Raw genomic sequence first — 22,042 nt, 5'->3', positions numbered from 1 at the left:
TATGTACTTGAACTAGTTTGTTGAATTAGTTTACAGCTCAAGTTGGCAAAGCTGCCTGAACCTGGACTAAATGACTAAAGTGTCTTCACACAGCCATTTATTATTGGCAATTACTCTGAATATGTATTCACCAAAAACTTAAGATAAGCTATGTTCGATAATATTTTGGAGGTATATTTGAGTCATTCTGTTTCTTTCCATATATATGGCTTATTAATAAACTGACTACATTTTAGTCAGATATTTAAAGTCAGCAAGTCATGTGTCTCTTAATGTGCTACATGTGTTAGCTTTTGATTCTCTTAGCGACAGTATTTTTATGGGTGTACTTCACCGGTTTCTTGTGTATGCTTTATAAATGTTCAGGAGAACACTTTGAACAACTTGTACCGCAAACTTGAGATTCATATGTAATGTATATTTTGTGACAGTGTTTTTAGCATTTAATTAATATTAAAACGTTTCAGAAACTTAGTAAATTATAAACAAAGGAAAAAGCAGATTTAACATTAACTGCTTTATTATGTTTATTGGTGTTTCTTACATTATACTGACTTAAGTATTTTAAATCAGAATCAGCAACGTTTCATTTTCAGGAATCACCTATACCCGTAGGTTAATTTTTTCAAAGAGCTGGCGGAGGGGGGTTGCCTTCTTAAAATAGAGAAGCTTTAAAAATTAACCATTTGTCTTGAAAATCTTTTCTCTTCAATATCAAAGGTTTACTCATAAGATGGAAAATAAACTTTATTCTAGATCCTGCATACCTTCATCCTCACTATATGTGATTTGGCATCTTCATACACCACTTGTCACTTGTTCATATGTTAAGCTCTGGGATAGAGCCTCCTCCAGGAGATATTCCCAGACTATCACTATTCCTTCTTAGTTCTCCTTTTCTGAGCTCCCATAATAAGTAGTGCACAGCCCTGTAACTATATCACGTTCCTCTTAATATAATCATTTAGTTGTGTATTCATCTGCTGGTACTAGTGGTAATCTTCTCGAGAACTTTCTCTTTAACTTACTGAATAAAATACTTTTGTGTTCCAAGTAAAATATACGAATAATTTAATATTAACATTTCTCTTACTGTTTTCATAATCACTTCTCTGCATCCTCTCCCTGAGTGATTTCAAGCCCCATTGTATTATTATCTTAATGCAGATAATTCCCAAATTGATGTTTTCATCTCACATTTTATTTTCAAAGCTCTAGGTCTGCATATCCAGTTGACCACTGGCCACTAGATATGCATGGTTAGATAGGTATACAGACACCTATAAATTCAACATATCCAAAGCTATGAAATCATTTTCTTTCCATCTGCTTCTTGAACCTGTAGTATTTATTTTCGTGAATGCCTTCTCCCTGTCCCTCACCCAAATAAACCTTGCATATTTTCTCTTAAGTTTCTCATTATAGAGCAGTCTGTATAACTGGTAAGACTCAGTTCAGGCCCTTCTTTTTTCATATTGCTTCCAATCTTTCTAAAATACTGTTCTGATCATGTCACTCCTCTGCTTAAAAACTCTTAATAACTCTTTTCAAACATTATCTACTTAAAATTATAAAATGTTTTCTCCTGCTTTTCTCTGTACTGCTGAATTGAGCCATTATTACTGATGGGATGTGTTGTACTCTTCCCTTTATGTGTGGGAGTAGAAAGTGGAATGAAAACCATCTCTAGCATCAAATCCTGTCACCTCTGCATTATGTTCAGATCTTACCTGGAAAAGACCTTTTAGCACATAGCTTTATCCTGTTTTGTAACTTAATACTCTGTGTATACCTCTGGATGATTTACTTAGTTTATTCTATGCATTTTGAATATCACAGTGCATTTGTACAGGGAAGTTTCTTCTCGTTGAGTTGCTAGTTGAACAACTTATATATAATCTTCAAAACGTTGCCCAAACATATACCTTTTTTTTTTTTTTTTTAAGTAAACTGTATCTACAATGTGGGATGCAAATTCCTGACCCTAGATCTAGAGGCACATGCTGTACCTACTGAGCCAGCTAGGTGCCCCTCAGACATATACTTCTTTTTTTTTTTTTTTTTAATTTTTAATTTTTATTTTTGATAGAAAAAGACAGAGCACAAGTGGGGGAGGGGCAGAGAGAGAAGGAGACACAGAATCTGAAGCAGGCTCCAGGCTCCGAGCCATCAGCACAGAGTCCGACACGGGGCTCGAACTCACAAACCGCGAGATCAGGACCTGAACTGAAGTCGGATGCTCAACCCGACTGAGCCACCCAGGTGCCCCAGACATATACTTCTTAATGAGACCTATATGGACCATCTTAGTCCTGAGAAGTTATCTTTATGTCCCAATGATATTGTAGTACTTCACTATCTACTGCTGTTATGCTCTAATATGATCATTGATATTTATGGGCAAGCCTGCTATATTGCAGTGTGATCCTTCCGGCTTCCCTATATTTCTAGGACTTTGGCATATATGCTTTTTAGTATACATGATAAGAAGAGTAGCTAAAGGAATTGGGGATATTTAGCCCAAAAGAGAGTATGTGAGAATTCTGGGGTGAGGGTGTTCATCATATTTAAAGGTTATCAGTTAAAAGAGAGATTCCATTTGATTGTGGAGTTTCAGGGACCAGGGGATAGAAAATAAAGGAAGACCTATTTTAGCATGTACAATTTAGAGAAAGATAAGTAAAGTGTCTTATATTGGAGGTAATACATAGAGTAGGCTTTCAAAAAATAGTAGTCTGTTAATTTTTTTAACCTGAGATATAATTTGCAGTAAAATACACGGCTTTTAAGTGTGCAATTCAGTGAATTTTTGCATACTAATATGCCTAAGTAAAAATCAGAAAGATAGGGAACATTTCCAGTCCTCCAGAAAGCACCCCCATGCTCCTCTTATTTCTCCACAAATTTGATCATTATTCTGAACTTCAACACCAGAGATTAGTTTTGCCTAGAAACCTAAAGTATGTATCCTTTCTGTCTACCTTTTTTCACTCATCTATGTCTGTGAAGATCATCTGTGTTGTTGAAGGTAGCAGTGGTTCTTTTAGTTTGATGTTCTTTTCTCATTGATGTATAGGATCCTATGAATAGAATCTCCTAACACACATACACTCCACTCCGTTTATTTATTTATCAATTCTTTTGTATTTTTATGCTAGAGTAGATATTGTCAAATGGTTTTTTGAAGTTGTATGAATTTTACACTTTAACCAACGGTTTGGTTGTTTCTCCATATTATAATACAGTAGATTTAGCATTTTTCTCTTAAGAATCAAGTCTTGGGGCACAGGCTGACTGGCTTAGTCAGTGGAGCATGTGACTCCTGATCTCTGGGTCAAGTTGGAGCCCCATGTGGGGTGTAGGGGTTACTCAAAAATAAAATCTTTTTAAAATTTTTTATTTTAGAGAGAGAGAGCATGCACACGAACAGGGGAGAGAGACAGAGGAGGAGAGAAAGAGAGGGAGAATCTTAAGCAGGCTCCCTGCTCAGCGTGGAGCCCAGTGCAGGGCTCAATCCCACAACCCTGGGATCATGACCTGAGCTGAAATCAGGAGTTAGATGCTCGACCTACTGAGCCACTCAGGCACCCCAAAAATAAAATCTTAAAACAAAAAAAAGAAGTCTTAAATTTTCTTATGTAAATACTGCCTATTCAGTGTAAACATTTTGGAAAAAAGGAAAAATTTAACGAAGAAAATAAAAATTGGTCTTAGTCTCACAGCCAGTGATGACTGTTAACCTTCAGTGTATATTCTAGTCTTTTTTGTACATATTTCTTAGTAAAATTGTAATCATATTAGGTAAACTGTTTTTGTGTCCTGTTTTAAAAATTTAACAGATTGTGGGGTGCCTGGGTGGTTCAGTCAGTTAAGCGTCCCACTCTTGGTTTCGGCTCAGGTCATGATCCTACGGCTTCATGGGTTCAAGCCTCACATTGGCTCTGTGCCAACAGCAAGGAGACTGCTTGGAATTCTCTCTCTCTCTCTCTCTCTCTCTCTCTCTCTCTCTGCCCCGCCCCTTCCCAACTCACATGCTTTCACGTTCTCTCTCTGTCTCTCTTTTAAAATAAATAATCAGATTTGTATTAGATGTATTTATCAAATAAGAGTTTTATATTTTTCAATCGATGATAAAAGAATACTGTTTTGGAGTCTGGAAAAATTAAAGCAGGTGGAATGAAAAGGGTGATAGAATTAAATCAGTATCTTTTCTTGGGGCGCCTAGATGGCTCAGTTGGTTAAACTTCCAACTCTTGATTTTGGCTCAGGTCATGATCTCACTGTTTGTGGGATTAAGACCTGCCTTGGGCTCACACTGATAGTACAAAGCCTTCTTGGGATTCTCTCTCTCCTCTGTCTCTGCTCCTCCCTTCCCACCCTTTCTCTCCCTCAAAACAAGTAAACATTAAAAACAAAAAATCAATGTCTTGTCTCAAGGAAATTTAATGATTAAGCATTCAAATAGATCTAATATTAATTCAAGCCACTGTGGGTCATTAGCTATCTCAAATAATGTTTTATAGACTACTTTCTAATATAATAAATAGAATATGGATGTTTCTTGTTTTGTTACTAGATAGCTGTGGTTCTCAAATCTCTCCAACCCTTTCTTTAAACCCCTGCTTCTTGAAAAACAGATTTTTCCCCAAGCAGTATATACTTGAAGTCCATATGAATGTTACTTATGTATATTCATTTAATATCTGCTATGTGTAAGGTACTATTCTGGGCACTATGAAATCTTGCCATCAGAATCCTTTTAACTTGTTCCAAGGGGAAGAATCAGATACATATAATCTTGGGTGCCTGGGTGGCTCAGTTGGTTAAGCCTCCAACTCTTGATTTTGGCTCAGGTTATGATCTTTACAGCTCATAGTTCGTGGGATTGAGGCCTGCATTGGGCTTTGTGCTGACAGCATTCTGCCTGTTTGGGATTCTCTCTCTCTGTCCCTCCCCTGCTTGCACACATTCTCTCTCTCTCTCTCTCAAAATAAGTTAATAAACATTTTTTAAAAAAATAAACATGTTAGGGAATTTTAGAGATATATAACCTACCAGCTTCTTCTGTCCACTTGATAAATAAAGATACTAGAGCCTGAAAAGATTAAAATACTTGTCTAACACTATAAAATTTGTGGCATTGCCAAAGCTAGAGCCTAGAACCAAAAGCTATGATTCCCTGTCAGTGCTTTTCCTACTTTGTACTTTGTCCGTATTGCTTTTCTTGACACCAACTCTGTCATTTTTTCCCCTAAGAAAGTGCTATTTAGGAGTGTTTTTTGGGGGCACGTGGGTGGCTCAGTCAGTTAAGCATCTGACTTTGGCTCAGGTCACAATCTCATGGTTTGTGAGTTTGAGCCCCGCATGGGACTCTATGCTGTCAGTGCAGAGCCCACTTCATATCCTCTGTCCCCCTCTCTCTGTCCCCTCCCTGCTTGTTCTCTCTCTCTCTCTCTCTCTCTCTCAAAATAAATAAACTTTAAAAAATAAATAAAAGTGTTTTCTTTCGCTTCTATGGTGGGCAAAGAAAAACTAGTTTCATTCATACAGCACGCTGTGTAAGTGCCTAGAACTTATCCTGTTGCTGAGATTACAGATAGGCAAGAAATATGTTGATAAACTATGAATATCTGTGGAAAGCAGTGTTAAGTGTGGAAAAAGATTATATTTTTTAGAATCTAAACAACTGTTAAGAGTGCCAGCTCTGTCATCTCGCACCTGTCTGGCTTATTCAAGCTACCTAATCTCTGAATCTTAGCTTTCTCATCATTCATCTGTTAAGCCCCTACCGCATGCCAAGAACCATATTAAGGTGCTGCAGATAAAGCAAAATTCTTGTTTGTCACGAGGGTTTTTGTGAAGATAATGTATATACATCAGTAAAATAAAGTACTTGTTGTACTTACTGGCACAAAGTAAACATTGATAAAAGTTCCTTCTTTCTTACTGTAAGTTCTCAAACTTCGTCTCAAGACCACTTTATACTCTTAAATTTTTTGGAGGGGTGCCTGGGTGGCTCATTCGGTTAAGCATCCAACTTCAGCTCAGGTCATGATCTCGCGATTCATGAGTCTGAGCTCCATGTAGGGCTCTGTGCTGGCAGCTCAGGGTGTGGAGCCTGCTTCGGATTCTGTGTCTCCCTCTCTCTCTCTGCCCCTCCCCCACCGGTGTCCTGTCTTTCTCTGCCAAAAATAAATAAATGTTTAAAACAAATTTTAGTTCTTGAAAGACCCCAAAGAACTTTTGTTTCCGTAGTGTGAATATATTACTATTTGGTGATACTAGAGGTTAACACTGAGGATTTTAAGTATTTTATTAATTCGTTTTTTTTTTGTTTGTTTGTTTTTTTAAATTTTTTTTTTCAACGTTTATTTATTTTTGGGATAGAGAGAGACAGAGCATGAACGGGGGAGGGGCAGAGAGAGAGGGAGACACAGAATCAGAAACAGGCTCCAGGCTCTGAGCCATCAGCCCAGAGCCTGACGCGGGGCTCGAACTCACAGAGCGCGAGATCGTGACCTGGCTGAAGTCGGACGCTTAACCGACTGCGCCACCCAGGCGCCCCTTTATTAATTCGTTTTAAAATAGCAGTACTGTACCTGTGTTATATAAATAACATTTTAAAGTTAAAATAACTGGTTCATTTGCTCCTAAAGGGTTCAATTTATCATGGACAACAAATACTGTTGTTTTTCTTGACAGATTTTGTTCATTTTTAAGAAAAAGTATGACAGAAATCCAAGTTAGACTAAGTATAGTTTCTCGTTTAAGTAAAAATTGTATTCCCTGGAAAAAGTGGCTAGTTCAACTTGCATCTTAGTTGCACAAGTACTTTTCCTCAGGGCAGTCATTATACTTGAAAGAAGTGTTTTTTGCATGCTTCATATTTTGTTCCAAAGAGTACTAAAAAGATGTGTATTCAGGGGTCAAGATTTAATAAGATTTATATTTTATACTACTTTAAGGACATTCATAAGTAAAAAATAGCTTTTTAAAAGTTTATTCATTTTGGGGGTGGGACAGAAAGAGAGAATCCCAAGAATCTGCGAATTTGCTGTCAGCACAGATTTTGATGTGGGGCTTGATCTCACAGACTATGAGGTCATGACCTGAGCTGAAACCAAGAGTTGGAGACTTAACCGCTGAGCTACTCAAGCTCCCCAAAAAATAGCTTAAAGAAGAAACAATGAGTGCATAGTGGCGAATACAGTGACTTGTTAGTATAGTTTTTTTGGCCACTGTCTTGATTTGTGCTAAAGCACAAGCAAGTTTTGCCACTGTTGCTTTATGCACTGTCAAGTGCAAGTGTCAACGCAATGAAAAGGCGAAATACCATCTTAGTATTATTTTAAGAGTAGTTTTGGCATTGTCGATTTCCTGAAAGGATCCCTCCCCCCCCTCGACAGATTGCATTTTGGGAGCCAGTGCTATAAAGCCAGTGCTTTATTATTGGTACTTATATAATGTTTTGATTGTTACCATTTTAATATGTACTTATTTTTATCGTGAGATTGGCACTGTCTAGTCATATTAGTACCATTGACCTGTTTGATGGCAATACAATCAAAATAGCAGCAAACTGACAGAGAATATTTATGTTATAAAAGTTGCAAAGTAGGGATTTTGTTCTATGGATGTATTATTAGGAGCATTGCTTCATATTTTTTCTGATTGTGCTTTCTGTTTTGTTTTTAGGCTTGCATTGATGACAATGTTGATATGGTGAAGTTTCTGGTTGAAAATGGAGCAAATATTAATCAACCTGATAATGAAGGCTGGATACCACTACATGCAGCTGCTTCTTGTGGATATCTTGATATTGCAGAGTAAGCCAGTTCTGTGTTTACTTTTATCCAAATATCCAAACACTATTTCAGAGTCCTGAGATTTTATAGAAATTGGTGTTACTGATAAATGAGTGAGCTCTTATATTACCTTAATTCATGAAAACTATTCTTCCCAGGAAGAAGAATAAGCAGTTCTTGGGAATTCATATATTGAGTCTCTCATTGGGAGTTTATCTTCCTGTCTTCCCACCCTCTTTGGCTTTTGGTACTTTGTATTGATATGAGTAATGGTACACTTCTCCATTCCCATATCCTTTTATTTTGAGTACATGTAGAGCATTGTCAAATGATTCAAAGTTAAATTTAGCAATCTAGCCTATCCCTGTGTAATCTGACTTGTTAGGAGAAATTAACAATAATTCTCAGTTAAGTTACTTTGGTATAAGGAGAATATGATACAGAGTTCTCCAATTAGTCAAAACATTTATACTTCGTTGCTATTAAGATTGTTTTCTAAAAATACGTTTTTTAGAAAATTCAATGAGAAACGGTCATCATTCTTACCTACCTTTAAAGGGCAGGTACTTTCCAAGAAAATCTGATTCTTCAAACAGTTAACAAGGAAGTATAGTTATCCTGACAAAATAATTTTTTCACTGAACTATTTCATTTTTGTGTTACTGTGTGTCCAATACCATAAACAGGTTTTATTGTCTATCTGCTCACATCAAAACTTATCAACTGATAATATCAAATATGGGAGTTCTATTTTGTGAATCTCTTTTAGTAAGCCTTAAATATTGTTATACCTTTATTTCATTTTTCTCCCCATGTGTATTGGAGATAGGATACATCATTTTAAAGGGGAGACATTGGTTGGTAAATGAGAAGTACTCTGGCCTAGGAATCAGAAAATCTGAGTTACTTGAGTTCTATTACTGTGTTATTACACTGATTACACTTTATTTTCATCTTTTCCTTTCTGGGCCTTAATTTCTTTATGTGCAAAATGAGGAAGTCTTTTGTCATTGCAAAAACAGTAATGTTCGTTCATAATTATAATCATGGTTCTCAAGTTCCTTAATTCCTGTCTGTTTTTTTCATGCTCAACAGAGGACTTGGATCTCTTCTTCATAGAAAAAATAGCTAATGTGCATTTATCTTAAGCTGTCTGTAAATATTTGTACTCAAGTTCTGGAGTCAAATGATGTGAATTTTGAATGTTTCCTTAGCCATTCTCGGGGTGTGACCTTGGGCAAGTTGCTTAACTTTTATATGCTTCTGGTTTTTTTCCTCTTTCAAAAAGGAATAATATTGCTTAGGATTGTTGTCAGGGTTAACTGAGTAATCCATCAAACAAAGAATTGGCACATTGGAAATACTCAATGTGTATTAACTTTTGACCGTTACACTGTCTCTGGGGAAATGAAAACCCAACTTTTTTCTTAAGATGTTTAATCTTTGTGTTTCTTTTTTTGTAATTCATGCTTCTGAGTTTGAAAAGACAATAATAATCACCCTGAATAATTTCTTCCACTTGATTGATAAACCATTGTGTTGGTTGGGATGATTTTAGCTGCAATTAAACAGTATCAAATTTAAAATGACCTAAAGAGTAAGAGTCCTTGGGGCGCCTGGATGGCTCAGGTGGTGAAGCATCCACTTCGGCTCAGGTTGTCATGATCTTGCTGTTTGTGGGTTTGAGCCCTGCGTGGGGTTCTGTGCTGACAGCTCAGAGTCTAGAGCCTGCTTCAGATTCTGTGTTTCTCTTTCTCTGCCCCTCCATTCATGCTCTCCTTCTCACTCAAAAATAAACATTAAAAAAAAAAGTAAGCATCCTTGTGCTACAGTATATGATGCAGTTTAGAGGAAGAGCATTCAAGTTAATTAAACTGCTTGGTGAGACCTCCAAGGGCATCTCTCAGGTTTTTTTCTTCTGTCTTCACCAAATATGAACTTTATTCTTAGCCTTGTCCCCCTCCTGGTGACAGGATGATTGCCACAACTCCTCAGTTGTATTATTACATATGCACATCAGAGGGCAAAATAAAAAGTGGGTAGAGTGTGAAAAGTATCTTCTCCATATTTTGTGTATGTGAAAGAGGGGAACTTATCCAAGAGAGTCCTCTGACTGCATCAGATTTCCGCTTTAGGGATTTGTGTTGGTCTGGTCTTGTCACTTGCCCATGTCTACCCTGGGAAAAGCAAGTACTTGGCATATTCAGTGTTTTGCATGTCAGTAAATAAGTATGGGGGGAGTAAGAAGTCTGCTGCAGGTGTTAATATTTGCAGTAGAAAAACCACAGCTTCTCATTTTTTAGAAGGTAGGCTATGGAACAAGTGCTTCATAGGACTTAATACAAACAGAAATGACCTGGTTTAGCCAAGATTGAGTAGAGTTGTGGTGATCTACCTTTCTTTAGGCAGTTTGAATTTATGGCTGTGGTATAACTAGAGTATCTGAATGCATACTGTCTTTGAACAAAATTAGAAGAATTATGACTTTTTCTTTTTTGCTCTTTCTGCCTTCTTTTATTAAATAATAAGAATGTTTATAAAAGACAATTTTTTTTTTTTCAACGTTTATTTATTTTTTGGGACAGAGAGAGACAGAGCATGAACGGGGGAGGGGCAGAGAGAGAGGGAGACACAGAATCGGAAACAGGCTCCAGGCTCCGAGCCATCAGCCCAGAGCCTGACGCGGGGCTCGAACTCACGGACCGTGAGATCGTGACCTGGCTGAAGTCGGACGCTTAACCGACTGCGCCACCCAGGCGCCCCAACAATTTAACTCTGATAAATATTGACTGGGTTATTCGTTAAGGTGATGATAGTCCATAGCCCTTCCAAATACATGATTATTTTTATCAGCATTATCTTTTTTACCAGTTAATCTCACTAATATGAGAAGTTAATGAAAACCTGTTTTTCTTTGGTCTAGAAAAAAATAGCATGGTGGCTTAAGAGCTAGGGTAAAGATACCCCCAAGTCAGAGTATTTATAGAGTAAAAGAAGGCCCTATTAATAATGATGTAGAGATAACAGTTATAAGCTAGGAAAGACCTAGGAAATTTGGGTCACTCTGCCAAATGAAATATTTGAAGTTAAATTTGTTGTAAATCCTGATTTTGTTTTTTGCAAGCTATGTGCCCTTGGCCAAGCTACTTAGCCTCAACGATTAATACTATTTATAAAATAAGATCTGGCTTCTTCCTACCTCTTATTTCTCATAATGCTTTCGATATTTTTCACTCTCTTAATACTGGACTACTTTTAATTTCCCAACATTCACTGCTGGTTCATGTTAATGAGTCTTTGCTTATAGTGGTTCATTTGCTTTATTTCTTTACTTTACCAGCTCCTGCCAAACTCTCAAGATGCAGTTGTATGTCATTTCTTCCAGAAACTTTTCTGATAATTCCTGGCATCTCTGCAATGTATCAGATGTTTACATGCTTCTTTAGGAACTGCTTTATGCACAGAATAGTTCTAATTCATCCCTATTGAAATGAGAGATGAAACAAACAATGAAGCACACATAGTTTACTCTGATGCCTTAAGTATGATTTGGATACAGTGAGTTCTAAATTTTTGACCCTGGGGGCTCCTGGCTGGCTCAGTCGGTGGAGCATGCGACTTGATCTCAGAGTTACGAGTTCAAGCCACATGTTGAGTGTGGAGATTACCTTAAAAATAAAGTGTATAAATAAATAAATAGATAATAAATAAATAATTTCGACCTCTGTTGGAGATAGTACACAAAGAATATGAGATTACAGTTTAGTTTCTAGACATTTAACAATTTAACATCTGGTTTGTAGCCTAGCAGGAGCCAAGTGAATAGATGAATGATAGCTCTTTGTATTCTGGCTCAATTGTCTTACCTTTTCACCAAAATAATTATTCTCAACCTCTCCCTGCTTTGAATAAGGTAGAATTCTTAGGGAAAACCAAAAATAGAGATTGTCTAATAATGCCCCTTCTCCAGAGTGGATTAGAGGAACAATAAAGGTGGTGAGTTTGGGGACTTTTATGTTAATGCTCAGCATATGTATTGTTTTACTGAATACTGATGAGTCGGTTTTGAAATGTATGCATTAACATCATTCTTTTCCTTTGGTATGCTGAATTATATCTGTACCTAATTCAGCTGTTGAAGCCCTACCTAACACCCCCAGAACCTTGGAATGTGACTGTATAGATGCAGCCTTTAAACAGATAATTAAGTTAAAATGAGGCACTTGGGGGGAGGGGGCAATTCAGTCTTACCGATTTCCTTAAAAGAAGGGGAAATTTGGATGCAAAAAATAGAGACATCTGGTGCATGCACACAGAAAAGACCACATGAGGACACTGAAATATACTTAATGTGGTTAATACATTGATGTTACCATCCTTATTGATTAGTAAATTATGTATCTTTGGTCATCAAGAATCTCTTCCTCTTGGCTTCTAAGACCTTGGGATATGACCAAAGAAAATGATCTTTCAACCTTTCTTGCTCTCTAGTGTTACAAGGTGCTCCAGACTCATTTTTTCCCTCTGCCCTGGGTCTGGAATTGCCATTTCCCCAAAGAGCCCTGTTCTTGTAATGGGTGCTAGAAGTACTCATTGCTACTGACTTGGTCATTGCTTCAGATTCAGATTTGTTACCAAGGTGTTTCCCTTTAACCTCTTCTATCTTGTATCAGTATTTCCTTTCTCCCTATACTTCTGTTGCCAGGAACTGTAAGATTAAAATAACACGCAATTACTAATTTGCTTCATTATTATATATTACACATACATTAGACTACTTGTAACAATAATACCACTAACAACAACAATAGGATTACCAGAAGCAGTTTGAAGTTTTGTGTTTTGTTTGTTTTTTGGCAGAGGTTAGGAGGTCATTTCTTTTGTACTTAAGGTATCTCGCTTCAAATATACCATCAAATTACTATGTATTGAAGTCACTTGAAATAGTTCTTTTCTTTGTGGTTATGCTACCAACTAGATATACCTATTAGGTTGATTGTTTAACTTTATTTATTGTTTGGAGTTTGCTTTTTAAACTTGTTTGTTTTATAATTTACATAAAATACCATGTTCTAATGGCAGTTCCTGCTCTACCATCCTATTTCCTTCTACACTATTTTTCAAATTTTATATTTTATCCCAGTTTGTTTTTTAATGTAAGCATCATTTAAAATATTCCCTCTTGTAGCTAAATGATAGAATACCATACACATATTTCTTCACTTGCTTTTTTCACTTAATAGTCTGGTCTGGAGATGACTATATAGTGGGGTATAGAGGTATTTCTCATTGTTCTATTTAGGTGTAGTACTCCATTGTGACGTAATCATTGTAGTTTATTCAGCCTGTCCCTGTGATTAACCGATGAATGCTGTTTACTTGAATGACTCTAGTTTTAGCCTTGGAATTGCCCTTTTATTTTTGCAAATCATAGGTATTTGTATATTTATGTGAAAAAAAATTTTAATAATAAAACTTTATTTTTTCTATCCTATAATTTATTTATTTTTTATAATTTACATCCAAGTTTGTTAGCACATGATGCAACAATGATTTCAGCAGTAGATTCCTTAATGCCTCTTACCCATTTAGCCCATCCCCCCCCCACACACAACCCCTCCAGCAACCCTGTATTTAGGAGTCTCTTATGTTTTGTCCCCCTCCCTGTTTTTATATTATTTTTGCTTCCCTTATGTTCATGTTTTGTATCTTAAAGTCCTCATATGAGTGAGGTCATATATTTGTTTCCCTCTAATTTTGCTTAGCATAATACCCTCTAGTTCCATCCATGTAGTTGCGGATGGCAAGATTTCATTCTTTTGGATTGCAGAGTTGTACTCCATAAACAATATGTTTTATTAATATTTGGTTATTGATGTGATTATTTTTCTGATATCTTTTGGTATTTTAGTTTCATTACCACTTTTCCTTTATTAAGCTCCCACCACAGATGTTTAAGAAGCACTTTTATCTTGGGTGGCTGGGTGGCTCAGTCGGTTAAGCATCTGACTTCGTCTTAGGTCGTGATCTCACTGCTTGTGAGTTTGAGCCCCCCCTGCCCGCTGCCAGACACTATGCTGACAGCTCAGACAGAGCCTGGAGCCTGCTTCAGATTCTGTTTCTCCCTCTCTCTCTCTCTTTGCCCCTCTTCCACTCATGCTCTATCTCTTTCTCTGAAAAATAAATAAACGTTAAAATAAGTAAGTAAATAAAATAAAAAGAAGTGCTTTTATCTGGGGACTCCTGGGTGGCTCAGTCAGTTGGACGTCAGACTTCGTTTCAGGTCACTATCTTGCAGTTTGTGAGTTCAAGCCCCGCATCAGGCTCTGTGCTGACCACTCAGAGCCTAGAGCCTGCTTCAGATTCTCCATCTCTCTCTCTCTCTCTCTCTCTCTCTCTCTGTCCCTCCCTGCTTGTGCGCTTTTTCTCTCTCTCAGAAGTAAATAAACATTAAAAAAAAAAAAAGGAAGTGCTTTTATCTTGAGTAGCTTTGGTGTTTGCCATAAAATTTTTCAGTAGTAGAGAAAAATTATAGTACATAGTGTTATAGTACATAGAATGAAATGTTGATTAATTAGTATATTTCACATATTTTTCTTTGTGTTTGGAGTCGTTTCAAAGCTACCACTATAGAAGATTTTATATCATTATAAAATGCAAGTAGGATTACATTCAGTGACATTCTCATGGTCTTATTTGCAGCATGGAAAAAGTTTCATGAAATTTGTCATTTGATCATTAAAGAATCAGCTATTTAAAGATATGCTAACTTTTAAATATTTGTGGTGGCTTATTTATGGTTTGGCTTTTCTTCTTCATTATAACCTTTATTCCATAAACATCCTCAAGATTTCTCTTGGCTTACCCTTCAAAATATATCCAGTATCTTACTATTTTTGTCACCTCTTTAATTTCTTCATAATCTTGCACACTGTCATTTTTCACTGGACTTAGAGTTCCAGTTATTCTAACCATAACCATCCTCTTCCCACCATCTGTTTTCCACACAGCAGCCAGGATGATCCATTTAAAATATTACAAATGGGGCAGGGGGCGCCTGGCTCAGTCAGTGGAGTGTGTGACTTTTGATCCTCAGGGTCATGAGTTCAAGCCCTGCGTTGGGTATAGGGATTAAAAAATTAAAAGTAAATCTTAAAAATAAAATAAGTAAATAATATTTTATAAGTGGGGTAATACCGCATTTTTATTCATATCCATCCAGTGGGTTCATAATACCTTTACAGTTTAAGCCAGAGTTCTGATAGCCTACAAGGCTATAGTTTGACCTCATATTACTCCTGTGATTTTATATTCTTCACTCCTCTCAGGCTGTCTCTTTTAGCCACTCTGATCCCCTTGCTGAGCCTTTCAACAAACTAGACATCTTGCTTCACAGTCTGCACCTATTGAATCCTACGTCTGGAATTCAATAATGTTGCTATCTTGGGTAAAAGAATCAAATTCTTAACCAATTTAAGAAATACATAAACTTCACCACCATGCCCGTGAAAAATGTTATTCTATTACTGACCTAACGTTTAGGAATCAAAAACTCCATTATAATCTTAACTCTGCCAATTGATTGCTAGTAACTTTAGGCAAATTACCAGCTTCTCTGGTACCAGCTTCTCTGAACCTCTGTTTCCATATCTATAAAATGAAAGTATTAATACATATCCCTACTTTATAAGATTATTGAGAAGATTAAATAGCATATATAAGACAGTTGACACAATATACAGCATATTTAGTATTCAGTAAATGTTAGCTAAGTTAATTGTTACTATTCATAATGCTGTTTTTTATCATTACTTTTTTTATGTTTATTTATTTTTGAGACAGAGAGAACACAAACATGGGAGGGGCGTAAAGAGAGGGAGACAAAGAATATGAAGTAGGCTGCAGGCTCTGGGCTGTCAGCGCAGAGTCCGACCCAGGGCTCGAACTCATGAACTGTGAGATCATGACCTGAGTGGAATACGGACACTCAACTAACTGAACCAGCCAGGTACCCCAATCATTCCTTTATTTTTTAAAAGACACTTTGAAGTCTTAGGAAGTGCATTATGAGTATGCTTTATGCAAGAAAAGTATCATGGACTTAAGTCATTGGAGACATTCTCCAGTATCTTCTATGTTGAAATAAATGTCTTATTTACATTTATTTTCATATATTCACTTATGTTTTATTTCCAATTAAAAAAAATTTTTTTAACATTTATCCATGGAGGAGATGGAGAGAGATGGAGGCAAAGCATGAGCAGGAGAGGAGTAGAGAGAGAGGAAGACACAGAATCTGAAGCAGGCTCCAGGCTCTGAGCTGTCAGCACAGAGCCCGACGCTGGACTCAAACCCATGAACATGTTCTGAGCCAAAGCTGGCTGCTTAACCAACTGAGCCACTCAGGCACCCCTGTTAATCCTTATTTAGAGCTTATGGTTAACCAAGCAAATACTGGTTCTGATTCCATTGGATAAGAGGATTTTGGAGCCATAGTTTTTCAGGGAGAAGAGCATGAGGGAGGGGTATATGGAAGGTAGCAGATTGGATTGGGAAAATGAACTGAGTCTACAGCATAGAGGAATTAGTGTACATTGCTAAGTTTGACCTTTAGTGGCAATGCATTTTTAGGGACATGATGATCCTCACTCTGTATTTTAGGAAGACTGTTCCTCACAGATTAGTATTGTTGGACAAGAGAGCTAGGGCAATGGCAATGAAATTGGAAGTGGTGCATATTTGAAAGAAATTTGGAAAATAGAATTGATAAGGCTTGGTGTGATTCACTGGATCTAGGTAGTAAGGTAGGAGGAAGAATCAAGGTGGTGATAAGGCTTGATAATAATACCTAATGTTCATTGAGCGCTTAACTTGTACTAGTCATTGCTCTAAATCCTTTAAGTATATGTCATTTCAATCGTCCTAACAATCACATGAAAATATTACCACCACCCCACAGGTCTATGTGCACAATTCCAAACCCCAAAAACTTGGAAAAATGACAGACTAATTGTAACTTTAGATACAGGCTCATTTGGCAACAAACCATGACCTGAACTGATATGAGGCTATTTATAGTCTGTTTATACAATGTACTCTACATTTCTTTTTTGCAAAAATAGTAATGTGTTTTTTGCAAAAACAGTAATGTGACTCAGTGGGGGTGTTACATAATCTACAACGGTACCTTTTTAAAATATGAAAAATTTTGAAATTTGGGTTTGGGTGAATGATGATGGCCCTGTATTATGATTCTTATTTTATAGATGAGGAAACTTGAGTCAAAAAGTAATCATAGTAAGTAAGTGGCAGAGCTAGGATTTGAACCTAGTCTAACTTTTCACGTCTGCACTTTAAGCTGTTACACTATTCTACCTCCCTGTCTAACCTTTGTAACTGGGACAATGATGCCTTTAAACTTATTAAGAGATCTAAAGAGCAAGATTGGGGGAAGCAGAGGAGAGACTGTAGTGGAATGTGGTTTTAAATAGGCCCTATTTGAGATGCTAATGGAAATGATGCAGTAGGAAGCCAGGACTATATTGGGAGTGTTTATAATGCATATACTGGATTTCACGAAGTTTAATTAAGATGCCATTGTTGTAACACAGTATAATTACTTTATATACCAATTTTAAAAGTTTACAAAAGTGAAATTATGATACTTTCTGTGTCTGTGTATGTTTAATCACCTGGGTTTTTCACACAGTATCGTTTTCTAAATTTAGCATTTTATTGATGCAACGTTTTTAAAGAATGTTCTCTTGGGGCGCCTGGGTGGCTCAGTCAGTTGGGTGTCCGACTTTGGCTCAGATCATGATCTCACGGTTCGCAGGTTGACCCCAATGTTGGGCTTTGTGCTGACAGTTCAGAGCCTGGAGCCTGCTTGGATTTTGTCTCACTCTCTCTCTGCCCCTCCCTGGCTCGCGCTCTGTCTCACTCTATCAAAAATAAATAAATGTTAAAAAAAAAAAAAAAAAAAAGAATGTTCTCTTACTGGGATGCCTGGGTGGCTCAGTCAGTTAAGTGTCCAATTTCAGCTCAGGTCATGATCTTGCGGTTCGTGGGTTTCTGCCCCGTGTCAGGCTCTGTGCTGGCAGCTCAGAGCCTGGAACCTGCTTCGGATTCTGTGTCTCCCTCTCTCTCTCTCTGCCCCTCCCCCACTCTCGCTCACGTTCTCTCTCACATTCTCTCTCTCTCTCTCTAAAATAAATAAACTTTTAAAAAAATTTAAGGAATGTTCTCATTGCCTTTGGAATTATATTCTAAATCATTTGTATGCATTCTGCAAGTTTTGATTTTGATGCTTTCTTTATCTTTCCAGAAGATAGATATCAACAAGTTTCAGACAACATCCAGGAAAACATTTTAAGCAATAGTTAAGTTCAATAAATAAGGTAACAAGGATGCACATGAATTGACTGAAGTGAAAACCATATGAATAACTGTGACTGAAGGCACATGAGGACAGATAATCACAACCATGTTGTGTCTGCCACCTAGCCGATAGCCATTATAAGGCATCATGGATTGTAACATTGATCGATTGTAGATTTCAGTGATATTAAAATGTGAGGGAAATGTGCATGTTAGAATTGTTGCACAATGAGTAGGAATTTTGCCTCTGGGAATGGAAAGTTGCATTAATAAAGTAAGACAGGAGTATATATAATTAATTTTAATAAATATGCCTTTTCAGGACTTAGTGTATTATCAAAGCAGTATAGAGTCATTGCTCTGGGGAGTAATTGAGAGAAATAGGAAATGCTAAAGAGAGAACTTTGAGGACTTCCTGTATTTAAAGGTGGGTTTGCAAAATGAATAGAGGAATTTAAATACTTTCCCACATTTTGAGGGTTTTTTTTTTTTTTTTAACTAATGACAATCCAGGTTCCTAGACAACTGGAAGATAGACCCCACTTTCACAGATTCATTTTTCTCACAAGTATTAGCCTGGTCTTTGCTATTGGCATAAGTAATTGTATCTATAGCAGAATTATGGAACCATGATGTCAGAAGTTAAGCAAGTATTTGGCAAGGTATCAGAACTAACCAATTGGACTGATAACATGACTTATATACAAAAATAATACTTTTTGCCTTTAGGGTTTTGATAAATTATAAAAAACTAAGGTTAAAATTGGTAATGTTCTAAGCATCGTAATTCAACAATTAAAAATGAGAATTTCTGCTTCTGAGAAGATAGACTAGACCCAGTTTTCCCTTGTTTTTCTTTCTAAGAACTAATACAACCTGAATATTATATATAAAACATAAGCTCATGAGAGGTCGAGAGAAGGCAGAATGGCTAGGCATCACAGGACCCAAAGAATGACATAGGAGAGAATTTTCTGGCTTTTCATGTTGTGTCATATATCCCACACTTTGAGCTGGAGAAGCTGATAACCCAGAAGCACCAATGGGCATCCCAAAAAAAGAAATCCCAACAAAAAGCTTAATTTCTTTAGCCAAATACTAGGAGAGGGGCACACTAGCAAAACAGAAACAATAATAATAATGATAATAATAATAATAATAATAATAATAATAGAGGGGCACATTAGCAAGACAGAAAATTTGTAATAACAACAACAACCACCACCACTCTATTTAACCAAAGTCCAAAGGAAAAAAACTGTTCTCCCACACACTCTCACCAGCAAAGGATAGGTAGGGAGTGTAGACCTCCACCCTTACCAGACTATATTGAGGTGCACCAACACCCCTCCTGCAGTAATGTTAGATTAGGCCACATGCATAGCCAGCCAAGACTTTAATCCCCGCCAAATGGTTAACTAGCGCCACCCCCCCACCCCCGCAACACACACTGTAGTAGATACCAACCAGTTCCCTCTTGGAGTGTGTCAGAAGAGACCTAGTGGAGAATGAATACTTTCACCATCACCCACCAGTAAAGATGCCTACCTCCTCCCCTTATTTATTGTCACTGGAGGCCACATGGGGAGTAGTAGTGAAGCATTCATACTCTTCTCATCAAGGGAGATGTCAGTGAAGGCTTGACGGTGAACTAGAAGTAAGGCTAGGCTAGAAGCCACCACCTCATCTCTGGTGTCAGTGGAGGCTGAGTGGGGAACCTAGACTTCTGCTCCCACTTTATGGTAATGAGATAGTACCTCCCAGCTTCCTTTGCTACAGCAGAGCCAAACAAAGCCAGCTAACATAGAAGATTTAAGCATGATCTAGAGTGTCTCTCTTAACATAATACCCAAAGTGTCCAGATTTTGATTGAAAATCAGTTGTCATACAAAGGAAATTCTCAAATTGAATGAAAAAGGACAGCCAGTAGAGACCAACATGGAGATGACAAAGCTACTACTCTTAAAATTACTTGACAAAGGGGTGCCTGGGTGGCTCAGTAGGTGAAGTGTCAACTCTTGATCTCAGCTCAGGCCTTGATCTCAGGGTCATGAATTCAAGCCTTGCATTGGGTGTGGAGCCTACTTAAAAAAAATAAAGCTATGTGACAAAGATCGTAGAGCAGCTATCATAAAAATACTTCAACAAGCCAATTATGAGCATGCTTGAAACAAAAAAATTAAGGGTCTCAGCAAAAAGAAAATCTGCAAAAAAAAATAAATAAATAAGAATCCAATGGGAATTTTTGAACTGAAATATCTAACCAAAATAAAAACAGATAAGCTCAAGAGTAGAATGGAGGTGATAGAAGAAAGAATTAGTAAACTGAATAATAGATAAGTGGGGATTACCGTATCTAAACAACAGAGAGGAAATGGAGTAAAATAAAATGAATAAAGCCTTAGGGACTTGTGGGGCTATAACAAAGAGCTAACATTTGTGCCATTGGAGTCCCAGAAGAGGAGTAACAAGGCATGACTGGAAAATTATTGCATGAAACGGTAAGTGATAGCTAAAAACTTAAAGTTGGCAAAATATATAAACCTACAGGTTCAAGAAGCCAGCAAATTCCAGACAAGATAGGGGTGCCTGGGTGGCTCAGTCAGTTAAGCACCCAGCTCTTGATTTTGGCCCGGGTCATGATCTCACAGTTCATGAGTTCAAGCCCCACATCAGGCTCTGTGCTGGTGGTGTGGAGCCTCCTTGGGATTCTCTCTCTTTTTCCCTCTCTGCCCCTCCCCAACTCATGCTGTCTCTGTCTCAAAAATAAAATGCGGTGCCTGTGTGGTGCAGTCAGTGAAGTGTCCAACTTCAGCTCAGGTCATGATCTCATGGCTCGATGGGTTCAAGCCTCACATTGGGCTCTGTGCTGACAGCTCGGAGCCTGGAGCCTGCTTCGGAATCTGTGTCTGTCTCCCTCTTTGCTCCCCCCACCCCCATGCTCACTCTCTCTCAAAAATAAACTTAAAAAACTTTTTAAAATAAAAAGAAAATAAATAAACATTAAAAAAAAAAATTCCAGGGCTGCCTGGGTGGCTCAGTCAGTTGGGCATCCGACTTCAGCTCAGGTCGTGATCTCGCAGTTCATGAGTTCGAGCCCCGCATCAGGCTCTGTGCTGACAGCTCAGAGCCTGGAGTCTGCTTTGGAATCTTTGTCTCCCTCTCTCTCTGCCCCTCCCCAACTCATGCTCTGTCTCTCCCTCTCTTTCAAAAATAAATAAACATTAAAAACAAAATTACAGACAGGATAAAACAAAGCACTCCACACAAGGACATCTTCTATACAAACCTCTGAAAACTAAAGAAAAAAGTCTTGATAGCATTGAGAAAGAAACGATACTATAAGGAGGGAAACTTGAATGACAACAGATTTCTCATCAGAAACCATGGATGTGGAATAACATTTGTCAAGTCCTGAATGAAGAGCTGCTGTTTTTAAGAAAACTTTTCATACCCAAATATATAAGTCAATTAATCGCAAACATACAGAAACTCATTGATAATAATACCATAATAGTAAGGGACTTCAACACCCACTTACTGCAATGGACAGATCATCTAAACAGAAAATCAACAAAGAATGGCTTTGAATGACACACTGGACTGGATGGACTTAACAGATATATTCAGAACATTTCATCCTAAAGCAGAATACACACTCTTCTCAAGTGCACATGGAAATTCCCTGGAATATATCACATACCGGGTCACAAATCAGCCCTCGACAGTTAAAAAAGATCAAGATCATACCATGCATATTTTCAGACCACAATGTTGTGAGACTCGAAGTCAATTAGGAGAAAAAATTAGGAAAGACAATGAATACTTGCAGATTAAAGAACATCCTACTGAAAAATGAA

General features: G+C 37.4%; 1 protein-coding gene across 9 annotated transcripts in view; it reads left to right on the top strand.

The window, feature by feature from the left end:
* PPP1R12A (protein phosphatase 1 regulatory subunit 12A) overlaps window positions 1–22,042 on the top strand; it is a 160,097-nt gene that overhangs the window by 44,850 nt on the left and 93,205 nt on the right. For all 9 annotated transcript variants that reach the window (XM_043561596.1, XM_043561601.1, XM_043561594.1 and 6 more), the window contains exon 2: window positions 7,696–7,826. In XM_043561596.1, coding sequence (XP_043417531.1) covers window positions 7,696–7,826 — 131 coding nt within the window. The remainder of the gene's footprint in view (window positions 1–7,695; window positions 7,827–22,042) is intronic.

Source organism: Prionailurus bengalensis, chromosome B4 (assembly GCF_016509475.1).
Source record: "Prionailurus bengalensis isolate Pbe53 chromosome B4, Fcat_Pben_1.1_paternal_pri, whole genome shotgun sequence".
Taxonomy (NCBI): Eukaryota; Metazoa; Chordata; class Mammalia; order Carnivora; family Felidae; genus Prionailurus; species Prionailurus bengalensis.
This window is presented reverse-complemented; position numbering and strand designations above follow the sequence as displayed.